The sequence below is a fragment of the Lygodium microphyllum genome, chromosome 13, assembly GCF_053477565.2.
Source record: "Lygodium microphyllum isolate KBCC chromosome 13, Lygodium_microphyllum_v1.1.10, whole genome shotgun sequence".
NCBI classification, from domain to species: Eukaryota; Viridiplantae; Streptophyta; class Polypodiopsida; order Schizaeales; family Lygodiaceae; genus Lygodium; species Lygodium microphyllum.
The window spans coordinates 133,550,744-133,563,578 of record NC_141147.1 but is presented as its reverse complement, the minus strand read 5'-3'; the positions used below and the strand labels follow the sequence as shown (position 1 = coordinate 133,563,578).

The 12,835-nt window shown below is 38.7% G+C and overlaps 1 protein-coding gene across 1 annotated transcript; it reads right to left on the bottom strand.

The window, feature by feature from the left end:
- Positions 1–5,303: 5,303 nt before the first annotated feature.
- Positions 5,304–12,540, bottom strand: LOC148027232 (uncharacterized). The gene is made up of 15 exons (XM_087691786.1): positions 12,135–12,540; positions 11,986–12,026; positions 11,792–11,861; positions 11,561–11,709; positions 11,352–11,447; positions 11,201–11,271; positions 11,048–11,109; positions 10,855–10,918; positions 10,690–10,774; positions 7,514–7,640; positions 7,323–7,405; positions 7,178–7,244; positions 6,957–7,096; positions 6,043–6,090; positions 5,304–5,946 (listed from the first exon to the last, which is right to left on the bottom strand). The coding sequence occupies exons 1-14, from the start codon at positions 12,208–12,210 to the stop codon at positions 6,067–6,069; spliced, it is 1,155 nt and encodes a 384-aa protein (XP_087547912.1). The 5' UTR covers positions 12,211–12,540; the 3' UTR covers positions 5,304–5,946; positions 6,043–6,066.
- Positions 12,541–12,835: the final 295 nt, after the last annotated feature.

Below are 12,835 nucleotides of genomic sequence, written 5' to 3'. Positions count from 1 at the left end.
GAGAGAGAGAGAGAGGACCGAGTAGGTGTGGCATAGTGGGTTAAGTCAAACACATGGTGACCAAATGGTCTTAAGAGTTTATTTCCTACATCCACATGGTGATTGAGTATATAGAGTTTAAAAGAAAACCAATCAAGAGCAACAAACAATCAAGGCAACAATAAAGAGCCAGGGTGACTAGTGAAAATGCAAATGCACCATTTCTAGATGTGCAAATGCAACATCTACCCCATCATTTTACTCCAATCAATCATGATACCCTAATACTCACATGTAAAGTACAAAAAAGCCTTTGCCAAGCACATTTCCTAATTTGTGTACAATCCCGAATCAAAAGTTACTTTGATCACCGACTACTTAACTATTTTCAACACCAACTTGCAATCATGTGTGGCCTTCCCCTTAATCTAAGATATCTTGAGCTTCAACACACATTCCACCACCTCCATCTACTGCACTAGTATTAAAATTTAGCACCTCATTGGGATCTTTAGATCAATAGCATCTTGTTACAAACTTGCATACCATGTAATAGACTTTAGGTTCTCATGACTATGGTTACTTAGTAGTATTTTACAATAAGAGATCATGACTTCCTTTTGGCTGTAGCCTCAAGCATCATTTCGCTTGGGTCTATACTTCCAACCCTTTAAAAAATCAAAGGTATTGTTACTTTGTAGTATTTTACAGTAAAAGATCATGACTTCCTTTTAGCCACAAGCCTTGGGTCCAATGAAATTTGACTTCCTTTTAGCCACAAGCCTTAGCCTCAAGCATCATTATGCTTGGGTCTATAATCCTAACCTTATAATGAATCAAAGATACCAAGTTCATTAACCTTTGAAACAAAACTTCTAAATTTTGACACATGATAAAGCTTCTCTTAATAAATTACTTTAACATTATTGTTATGTTTTGTGAGATTTTTGATTCCTTGAAAGTCTCTTTTTGCCACATTTAATCTCAAATTGTGTTGAGATTTGTTCAAGTCTCCTATTGATTGCTACCAAAAAACCTATTTTGTGTACTCTTCAAAATGGTACATATTTGTACCTTTTTTGTAATTTACATGTTAATGCTATGTTGCTAGAATGTAGCATTCAATCTCTTTTTCACTTGAGCATAGCATTCATGTAGTAGGTTTAAATAAAATGCATAGATTTATAAAGGGACATGTGAAACAAAGTCCTAAATGCAACTACATTATAGATATTTGTACAAAACATCTACAAGCTAGCAATTCATTGTGAAATCATGCTAAATTTTATAACAAAGTAATTCTCTCTGAAACCTTGTTGTTGTGAATATTAGGTTTAATACTTACGCAAATGGGATACAAATGAGATGGAAACTCCCATCCAACTCTACAACATATTTATAAAAACAAAAAATTCATTTCAAAATTAAGGATTCTAGTATCCAATAGTACCTCCTTAAATTGGTCAATCCTTTAAAATTAGAAGCTCCCAACTAGTAATGTTCCAATTTGTAAGTGCATTCGGGAATGTACTTGATTTTGACCACTTACTACTTTTGCAATGGTCAACAATGTCGCAAGCATGGCCCCTATTACATATCTAACCCCACAACGCAAACCATTTCAAAATGAAGGATTCTTCTATCCAATAGGTTCAATCCTTTAAAATTAGAAGCTCCCAACTAGTAATGTTCCAATTTGTAAGTGCATTTGGGAAAGTACTTGATTTTGACCACTTGCTACTTTTGCAATGGTCAACAATGTGGCAAGCATAGCACCAATTACATACCTAAGTCCGCATCACAATCCATTTCAAAATGAAGGATTCTTCTATCCAATAGGTTCAATCCTTCAAAATTAGAAGCTCCCAACTAGTAATGTTCCAATTTGTAAGTGCATTTGGGAATGTACTCGATTTTGACCACTTACTACTTTTGCAATGGTCAACAATGTGGCAAGCATAGCACCCATTACATAGGTAAGTCCACATCGCATGCATTTCCATGGTAATTTTGAAATATTTTGGCACTCTAAACATTGATACCTATTGAAATAAGTTCATCTCATCTTCATATTCTTTATGTTATTTAAGTTGTTTCATGGCCCTACAAGATATGTTTTCATGACTATATGTAGGCCCAAAAAAAACCCAAAAAAAAAAGTTCCAACAATGCTTTTGGCATTATAAGGCCTACTATTTACAATATTTCATTAACTGCAACAAACAATTTGGCAATTCCTCAACTAGATTGCATTTATCTACTGGCAACTAACATTGTATGGTGTGAAATCACTTGTTGGATATACCAAATGCAAATAATTCCTTCTAGCACTTTAAAAAGACTACATTGAAAAAAAGGTCCAAAAACCAAGAAAATATGGGGTAAAGTGAGTGACCACTATAAAAAAGGGAAGAGAGCAATTCCAAACACCTACTATTAACGATATTTCATTAGCTGCAACAAACAATTTGGCAATTCCTCGACTAGATTGCATGTATCTATTAGCAACTAGCACTTTATGGTGTGAAATCACTCGTTGGGTATACCAATTGCAAATAATTCCTTCTAGCACTTTAATATTTGATGTTACATTTGTAAGACCACATTTGAAAAAAAAGGTCCAAAACCGAAGAAAATATGGGGTAAAGTGACCACCACAAAAAAGGGAAGAGATCAATTCCAAAGGCAAACCAAGATAAGGGATACTAAAGTTGGATAAGAACAAGATGGTGGATTCAATCATCAGGGCATTCCAACATGTATGAAACACACAATCAAGATGCAATAGTAGCAAGACATTCATTTATCTAGGTTTGTCAAGCATGATTGTAGGAGGGTATGACTTGAGATTAGACATCTTAAGTCTCATCAAAAGTCTTGTGTTGGGTGATCTTAGAATAGAACTATTGGGTGCTTAGAGACCTCTCAAGAAATTAATGGACCACCCCAGCTACCCTGAAGAACCATTGGGTGCTTAGAGACCTCTCAAAAAATTAATGGACCACTCCAACTACCCTATAGGTTTTTCTCCCCGCCTCACCTAGCACAATGACTTTGGTGGCCTAAACTTATGCATCCACAAGGCCATTAACATATTTAAAAGAGGAAGATAAGATCATTCACACCTCAAGTACAATATTTAAACTAAGGCACTAGAAAATCAAGCCCTCATTAGAACAAGTGAGTTGAGCAAAGTGTAAACAAGGCACATTGGATTTCAAATCATTATTTTCATATGTAGTAGAATTTATATTGTTTGAAACAATATAAACACATCCATTGAACCAGTTGCAATAAGGCTGACAATGTGAAGTGTCTCTCTGTGCTGTCAAGATAGGAAGTTGATCACGATTCTATCAGTGAAACATGGTGATAAAAGTGCTAGACCCCTAACACGCTGCTAGAGGTTCACTTATACTTGCACCATTCACCAGCTTACAAATGAAAGGTAACCTACTTTCTTCAGAGCTCAAGAGAAAGTATTTCAGAAATGCTATAGTTTCACACGCTTAAGTCACTAAGATATGTGATGATAGCATCAAGAGGCACTCAAGTTCCACTTGAAATTGTACATTATAGACATACTGTTGCACCACTAATATTCAGCAATGGACAACATACAACTAAGAACAAGTAGTGATAATTACGCTTGACAGGTGCTGTTTGTTGTTTTTTTTCAATATCTTAAATATGGGTTCCGAGAAAAGAGTTGACAGATTATTGCATGCAAGGCTACCTTCCCCACAAGACTATCAACACTAAGCCAATTAGGTATTAGCGTGTGCATTTTATTGAGTTGTTCTTAATCCACCATAAGATTACCTGCTGACCAACTTTGTACTGTATGGTATGAACCAATTAGGGACCCGAATAAGCCTAAGCACTTTATTTAAAGGCTAAACACTTGCCATGCTGAGCTCTAACACAACTGCTGAAGCTCAACACTTTTTGCCATTTTAGGTTTAAAGTAAAGCCTCTGCAGGTGTTAGTAAGGTTTTGAAGAAGCTGTGTCATTCCCATTGAGGAAGATGTAAATTTCTTACCATGTAACATAACTTCTCTTCACATCTTTTAAAAACAACCATCCAAACCTCAGCTCCGATATTTCAGATATGACAGTGACCTTTCAAGTTGATCTCCCAGTTCCATTAGGCACACTGGAGCTCACTACTGCAAAGCAAGGCCACCTTAAAACCTCTTCATGTTGAAACTGAAAGATGGAACTGAATGCCAGCTTAGCATGCACAAGCCCTACAGGGTTATCCTATTTCACCAAGAGGTAGGTCGCTGCCCTAGTGAACATGTTGCTCATGTGCAGATTGCTAGTCGTATAGCCAACCAGGCCTACACACGAAAGGAGTAAAGATCCAGACCAGCACCACTTACATTGAAATTTCTGATCCTTCATGTATGCATAGTTACCTTCATCTCACAATCTATACTGAGTACTCTGATTAACTCTCTCCCTAACATACTACTCCACATTATTGAGCAAGAAAAGAGAATGAACAGGTATGCAAGCACCTGTCCTGTCAATAACCAATGTTTATAAAGTCCATGCTAATTTAACTGTGTTTATAAAGTTTATGCTATTTTAACTATGTTCAAGCAAACGAACACTTGTTTCACACAAACCAATCAAAATGCAAACTTCTGATACATTTCCACCTGTTAAGGACCTTTCACCCACAGCAACTAAAGATAAACATGTGACAATATCTGCAACTGGGCATCTAAGGAGGATTGATTGTGCCGCACACATGCCCTAGCATCAAGAACGGTGGACACCTCAATTACTAGTGCAGCTTATGCAAAAACAACTGCTTGCAGCATCTGACAAGCAGCAGATTTCACTCCTAGTGCATGCCGCATGCAATGATACTTAGAAATGTACTAATTACTCCAGGATGCAAAGGACATTCCCATGCCACACCTGCCAGTGAAATAATATAGCATTATTTGCCAAAAGACAATCATTGCACCCAAACCCAAACACTCAATTGTCCAGAAAAAATGTTGAAACAAGCTAAATTGGAAAGTAAAAAATACCTGCACTCACAGATTGGCTGTAGTGAAGTATCAGAATGCCCTTCACTGATATCAGAATTCACTGTATTGTGATATCAGAATTCACTGTATTGCTTCCTACTTGAGGAAAGCTTCCTCAACCTACAGAGAATCAGATGCATACCCCCATTGAAACTCGAAATACTAGAGCCAATGATTTGAATATATTCTGATCCAAGGAACCAAATCCTTGCAGTGCAGCAGTCTTTGTGAGCTATACTTCCCTGAAGAAACATTTGAAGCAGAGGTCAGACTGATAATGGGTTTGTATTTGTACCAGAAACCAAAACATATGTTCTACTGAGAACACATAACAATGATTGCTGCAGCCAACCATTTCTTCAGAATTCACGAGCCACTTTATTACTTTGAATATGATCTTCCCACAATGAGGTCAAGCACTAAAAAATCTCAGCCCTATAGTGAGGTGGCCATGCCGAAATTTTCACAGCCAACAGAATATACTAAATACAGCAGGCAAATGAAATGCCTCTTCAACCAGAGCGAACTGGCAAAATATGAAAGCATGATACAAAACCAGGGGAAGGACACACTGGACTACTTACAAGAGATAGCCCTAAGACATCAAACTGAAGTACAATGTCCTAATCCAATGAGATCTCAACTGGTCAATGGACCCACTTGCTTGGGAGCAAGACCCACACAAAAAAATAGTGGGTAAGAAAACCACAGAGAAAGTAAGACTGCTTTGCCATTCAAAGCTCTTCAAGGCCACTTCTCTTTCAAGGACCGGAGTTGCATAATGCAAATTTCCAACACCCTGGCACTGCTGTCGGTCATGTATCCAAGTCGAAATCCAGGGGCATCTTTACACTTCCAGGTTCCAGGGCCTGACTGACTTCTGCATCTCTGAATGATTCAATCTTGCCAAAAGAAGACCTGCAAATATGACCAAGCCATCTAATTAGAACCCAATAAAATCAAAACTCTAGAAAGTCAACACTCAGCACAAATTTTCTGCTTCAATATACATACCATCCCAATAAACTGGATACAGCTTTACTGCACTCCTTTACTTCGTACCTACATCAAACAATGCATCAGAAGAATGATTTTACTGCAGCAGATACAGCCATCCTGATTTAGATACTTCCAACTGACACAGAACAGTGTACTCTATTCCAGGGCAGAAGTAAACAAAAGCTGACAATACATGGTCGTGCAACAAACATAGAACAATATAAGAATAGAAATGTATTAACCCTTGCTGATATGGAGGCCTGAAACCATAAAATGGCCATCAAGAACATATAGCCTGTATGCTATCTGCACCCTAACAAATGCATCCTCAGCCTTTCAGCTCACCATCATTGAAGGGTTGAAGAACATAATGTCCTTACACTGCCAGCTCACATTTTGCATCATACAACTAGCTAAGAAGCTCATTACACAGCAAGCAGGTAACTGGAGCCCTTCAACATTGAACGATACCTGCATACTTTTTCTTATTTTCACCCTGCCTAACCCTACCATACATTAAAGCTCAAATAGATTCTGCCAGCCTACTAAGAATCACGATAAGCTTCTCACCCTATCAGTAAAGAGATGAATGCGCTACTGTATCGGCTGTTCCACTACAGCCTGCTGAGCAGAACAGTGATAACATAAATGTGTTGATTGGCCTAAAGGATCCTTTGTACGGGTTTGTTCCCACATGCCTACCATAGGTAAGCACCAGTTGGAGAAAATCTTTTCTATATAGTAATTCATTTCTACACTCAATGGGGCTAAGATGCAAAACCCCCCTATCACAAGTGTCTTAGAAGTCAATTCAGTTACATAGATCTAGGGCCTGACCTAGAATGTCTTTCCACTTTGATCTATCAAGCCCTACCTTAAGTACTGTTATTAAGTTCCAAGCAGCTATTTAAGGAAAAAAGGCAACTTACTGCGTCTTTCAAAGCCCGAGTATCAGTATCCTCAACAGACACCACAATTTTCTGAGCAGCATGCCCATTGCTGCCAGGCCTCCATTGACTGCCTTCTGCAGCATCTGGCCTTGTGTTGGCTTCATTTACCTCCTTGGAACCTAAGTACACCAAGAAGAAATTAGCACTTTGAAAAACCCTGCCAAAAGGACAAATAATTTGTACAAATAAGACAAACGGACCAGATGTCTGTCCAACAACTGCAGCACCAGGTGCCATGGGAACAGTACTCGTTCCTGCTGGAGGAGGCTGCAACAGAAAGACCATAACTTACCAGGATTCTGACAATCTGAATATTTCATTAAAGCATCAAAAAGCATCACATACAAGTGTTCTTTGCAGAGCAGAACTCGCTTGCCTCTGCTGATACTTGATAATAGTCCAGTCAAACACATAGTCGAATTGGTGACCTAGTATATTGACAAAAACGTGGGAAATCTCTTCTAAGTTGCTTCACTCATGTAAAGGCATGACATGCATTTTTAACGTAACTGAATACTTGAGCTTTGGCAAACCACCTTCACGTGTTAGAAGATCAAGAAACATTTTTCTCAAGTACTTGTAGTCTGGCTTGTCTGCAAACCGAAGAGAGCGACAATAGTGAAAATATGATGTGAACTCCGTTGGAAAACCCTTGCACAGTACCTGCAAATTACTCAAAAAGATGAACACAAGTTTTAATGTGATGTAGACCTAGCGCTGTTACCTAAGTTTCCATACAAGCAGCAAGAAGCTGAACCTGATACATAACCCAGAACAATGGAAGAACTATTGTATAGCTCACAAAAGGGCTAAAGTTCACATCATCAAATTCTTTTAAAAATAATAGGAATAGAATATTCCATCATGTTGCCATGCAGGTCCCAGAAAGAAGACCAGTGCAAGGTGCTGGCCAGGGATGAAGACCTAGGAGACTGATAAGTATGCTGTCGATCCTATGATATTGCCACAACCAATGCCAACCACAAAGAGGTAAATGTTCTTGGTCTGCTAGCTGCCATATCTTGACAAGTTCACAATAGCAATCCCTGTTGAGAGTTGCCAAAAATCCACAGTTGTCCCTTTTGAGAGTTGACAAAGTCCCAAAAAATTGCTGTGCACTTGTAGACAGCAGACTGTTCAGTTGAAACGTTTTCGCAGGCATTGCAGCTAGGTCCCAAAGTTCCCACTTCAATAAATCTATCTCATGCATGAATGAACTTCCCACAACAGGCACCAGGGTGAGTAATGGTATTGCCTCAAACTCAATCTATGGCTTGATCGCATAAATTTAGATTGATGGAGGGAAATGAGATTTTCCTTAGTGAAGCACCTGTACTATACATTTCTATACACCTTCTCCATGTGGTACAGACCTTCTGTTCATAGTGGCTTCTGAAAGTAGCAGAACCCTTCAAAGAATTAGTAAATACACTCATTTAGCTTCCGAGGTTGTGCATGCATGCTTCTTTAGTTGTGCATGCATGTTCCTTTATTGCAGAGGGAGTGATCCCATTTGGGCACAAGAAAAGGGCACTATTAATCAGCCACAAGTGACAGTGAACACACACATTAGAATTTTTTGCTTAGACTTCTATTCCTAGGAACATGATTGGCCTTTCCTTTAGTTTCAAGTACCGTCTATTCTGCCTCTTTCCCATCTTTTTCTTTCACATTTCAATGGTTAGGTTTGCTTTATAAGCCACCACAAAATGCTAAGCAGATACATTGGTCTGTCCAAATCTCCATCTCCTCTAGACTCCAACTAACAACTGAGATAGCAAGACTTCAAACCTTTGATTGATCTTTATTGCAAATTCTTAGATATTTTATTTGACTACAAAAGCCCTGCCCCCACCAAAACAAAAGCCACAAAAAGGAAAAAAAACGATCAAAAAATCACAAAAACACAAACAAACATAGAGACATTCCAAACCTCTGAAGTTATCTTTCAAGTGCACAAGGCTAGCCGCTATCTAAACTCTAATTAAGAGCCACACTACTCCAGCACATTGCCCACCAGCATTAAAAAGACATATGAAAACCCTACCTCTACATTGTTGGCACAATCCTCATTACACACACTTCCTTGATCCCATTTACAACAATCCCTATCCAATTCCTCTACTATTTTGGGAATTTCATGCAAGTTTTTGATAGAGCCTTAGGATGAATTCCACTTAAAACATGCCTCAGTAACTTAGCACATGGTTAATGCATAAAACCAATTAACCCAAGCCCGCCCACCAAAAAGATGTCAATTGCCCTATGAGTAAAGAGTAGTGGATAAGACATCCCACCCACTACACCAATATGGGTGCCCACAAAAAAGCCACCATCTATTTATCCATGGTAGTGTAGCCAACCTTGTATTGTCTCAAACTCAGCTCACAATCTCATTAACTCCATTAAGCCTGATGTCTTTGATCTTGGAGTTGTAGAGACAAACTCATCTTCAACCACAACTTTAACCACCAATCCAAGCCTAAATATGACAAATTCACTCTCTCTTGAGTTTTCATACCACTTAACCAAGCAAATCATGGATTTTTTCTAAATTTGGATAGAATGCTTTTGATTATGGTGAGGACATCCTTCCAAACTTTAACCATTTGCTCACATTTGAAAGTGCAAGCTTTACAAAAAGTTAAAACCTTGAAAATTCAGCACATATACAATAGACATACGTGACAAGATTGGTGGTTCTTTTTGCCATGTACTCTTTACCTCAGAATTTCACTGAAACTAGATACTCCATTTAACTAACCTATTTGATCACCAATTTGTCATTCATAAGCTGCTTTTGATTTAAATATCTTTCAAAAGTTTTGAGTTATCTAAGAATCATAAGTCAAACGCTCTAAAAGGACAAGCCGGGCATTTCACAAATGAATTCATCCAACCCACTCAATTTGCATTGGAGCCACTTAAAGTAGTCATTGGATCCACAATGCCAGACAAATGGGATGGTGCATCCAATTAGCACCCTTTATCCTTATTGCACCCATTTCTTGTTTGCTCTATAAATATTTTTGGTTATTTAACCTAAGACATTTTTATAACCTGTCCACGACGCAATCATTCATCTACCAAGTCAGCACCAGTAGTAGAGAACCCAATTGGCACTCGCCACTATCAATTGTTATGCTTTCTACTGAATATTATATCTCAAGAGCCATCATATTTGGGATCTACTTCTTGTGAAATGGCTCCAGTTTATTGGCCAGTATTCTCTAGCTTGTAGAGAAGCCAACTATACCTTTAAGTTCAATTTAATGTGCAATATAATGAGTCCATGCAACTATCAATTGTTATGCTTTCTACTGAATATTATATCTCTTGCAAGGACCATCATATTTGGGATCTACTCCATGTCAAATGGCTCAAGTTTATTGCCTAGCATTCTCTAACTTGTAGAGAGCTAACTATACCTTTAAGTTCAGTTTATTGTGCAATAACATGAGTCCACGTGAAAAGCTGGCATCCATATGAGTACTAATTATCATTCAGCATATTGCAGTACAAGTATCGTAGGTCTAAAATTATGAATCGGTCAATTTCTTGAGGAGCTCCTAATCCTTTTGAAACATCACATGCTGAACACAAATGCAAAGCCCAGGCAAGAAAGTTTGAAGTTAAGAGAACCAGCTCTCAAACTTTAGCAGAATGGTTGCAAGTTAAATTCATTGTCTCTGCCATATAGCAGAAGTATTACCTCAATTGGTGTTGACATCTTCCTGTCACTTATTTTTTCATACTTGGATTTTTTGTTTGCAACCCTTAATCCTTGCCAAGGTAAGCTGCAAAATCAAACCTCACATATGAGGCACAGTCACAAATCAAAAGCATCACCAAATTTTCCTAGATAATGGCATCACACCTGCCCCTCAAAAAATATAAAAAGACGTATCCAAGTGATTCTAAGTCATCTCGACAACTTTGTTCTGCAATCAATATGAACAGTGGATCAGAACCAAGCAGGTGAAACACCATTCGTAAATAACCACCAAGGAATTTCACTTGTATGATAATGAGAAGGTGAAGTTACCCAACCAAATTTCTAACAGACTTACCAATTCCAAGGTGTGTGTTGATACTTGCATATCGTGCAGTACCTGTTAGGCTCTTGAACTCCCTAGAAAAGCCAAATATATCAGAAACATTCACAAAGTGAACATCATGCTTAAAGTAGAAGCATGAACACAGTAGAGAGAAAGAGAAAGCACCTGTAAGGTATGTGTGTACCAGTTGTGGGATCCCGATACTTCTTTGCTAAACCAAAGTCAATGATATAAACCTACAATTAGGGCAGTCAAACGTCATACATTTTCCCTCTTTTTTTTAAGAGTGCCAAGACTAACATGATTCACTTCATACCACGTGTGTTTGCTTTCCTAAACCCATGAGGAAATTATCAGGCTTGATATCCCTGTGTATAAAGCACTTAGAGTGTACATATTCCAGTCTTGCAATCTGCTCACCCAAAATTTTGAAAAACGTGTTAAGTTTGAATTTCAACAACAAAATTGCACCTTTGCCCGTTGAGGAATATTCAGACAGTGTAGAGGTTCAGACAAACAGCATACCAGTTGGTCCGCAAGCATCAGCACTGTCTTCAGTGAGAACTTGCGGCCACAAAATATAAATAAGTCTTCTAAACTTGGCCCTAACAGGTCCATCACCAGCACATTGTAGTCACCCTCAATACCAAACCACTTAACACTGGGTATACCAGCTGCAATTCACCAACATCACCAGTCAGTAACTGGTCTCATACGAGTCCTAAATGCTGTGTTTTGATACTGAACAGCACTTACTTCCTCCTTCCAAGATTTTATACAGCTTCGACTCATATAACAACTGTGGATGCCGGCATTGAACACTCTCCTGTATTCAGCATATCACATAATGAAGATCAGTTATTGATAATGTAATGGTGCCTAAAGGTAAAAGGACCACTCGAAACAGTGTGTATACTCCTGACTGCTCCAATGACTATACGGGCTCCTACCAGCTTGATGGCCACTTCCTCATTCGTCTGACAATTTGCACCTGTGATGAAAGGGCGATTAATGCTAAAGCGGACAATCTGCAAACGCAGAAGTAAAACCCTAGAGATTAGAAAGACATAACAGAATGAACTATTGGCAATGGCCGTACCGAGATAGATTTCTCCGAATGACCCGCTCCCGATCTTCCGCCTTAATTTATACTTCGAGCCGACCATCGGTTCCATCGGAACGCCTGGCAAGAGCAACCTCCAGGGAACGCTTTTGTCGTCTGGAGGGATAAGAAGAACAGACACAGGAGGTGCGAAACCCTAACTCTGCATCAACCGAACCACGATGAATAGGAACTGAGGACGGTATCCGGGCAAGAAGGTGCAGCCGAGGGGGAGAGAACCATGGCCAAACGGAAGAGGAAGCTCCGCCAAAGGTCACGGCTGTGACGGAACAGACAGGCAATATGAAAAGATAGCACACAAAAAAGAATAGAGAAACAGCGTATACGCAGATGGGGAAAGGAATTGAAAGACGACCACCACGATGGAAGAGGAGGGGAAGAAGAATAAGATTAAACGAAGAAGACTGCGAAAATACAGTACGATTTAATTAATTTTTACTGTGTATTATTGGAACGTGAATTTTAATTTCCATTGATTTTCTTATGGAGATTTGGGCAATACACCCCCCATTGAGCTAGAGCCCCAAAGAGCAGTATTGAGACTTCATTGGTTTTCTTATGGAGATTTGGGCAATACCTCCATTCAGCTAAAGCTGCTAAGAGTACTATTGAGACTTAATTGGAAAATATTAGGATTTTTAAATTTGCCTTCTTTTCTTGTTTTTCATTAAAATGTA

Bases quoted from the DNA above. Each gene is read 5' to 3' on its own strand.
- LOC148027232 (XM_087691786.1), bottom strand. From the start codon at position 12,210: ATGGAACCGATGGTCGGCTCGAAGTATAAATTAAGGCGGAAGATCGGG. The intron at 11,862-11,985 runs GTAGGAGCCCGT...TGCTGAATACAG, and splicing joins AGGAAGTGGCCATCAAGCTG to GAGAGTGTTCAATGCCGGCA. The intron at 11,110-11,200 runs GTGCTTTCTCTT...TGGCTTTTCTAG, and splicing joins GGTACACACATACCTTACAG to GGAGTTCAAGAGCCTAACAG.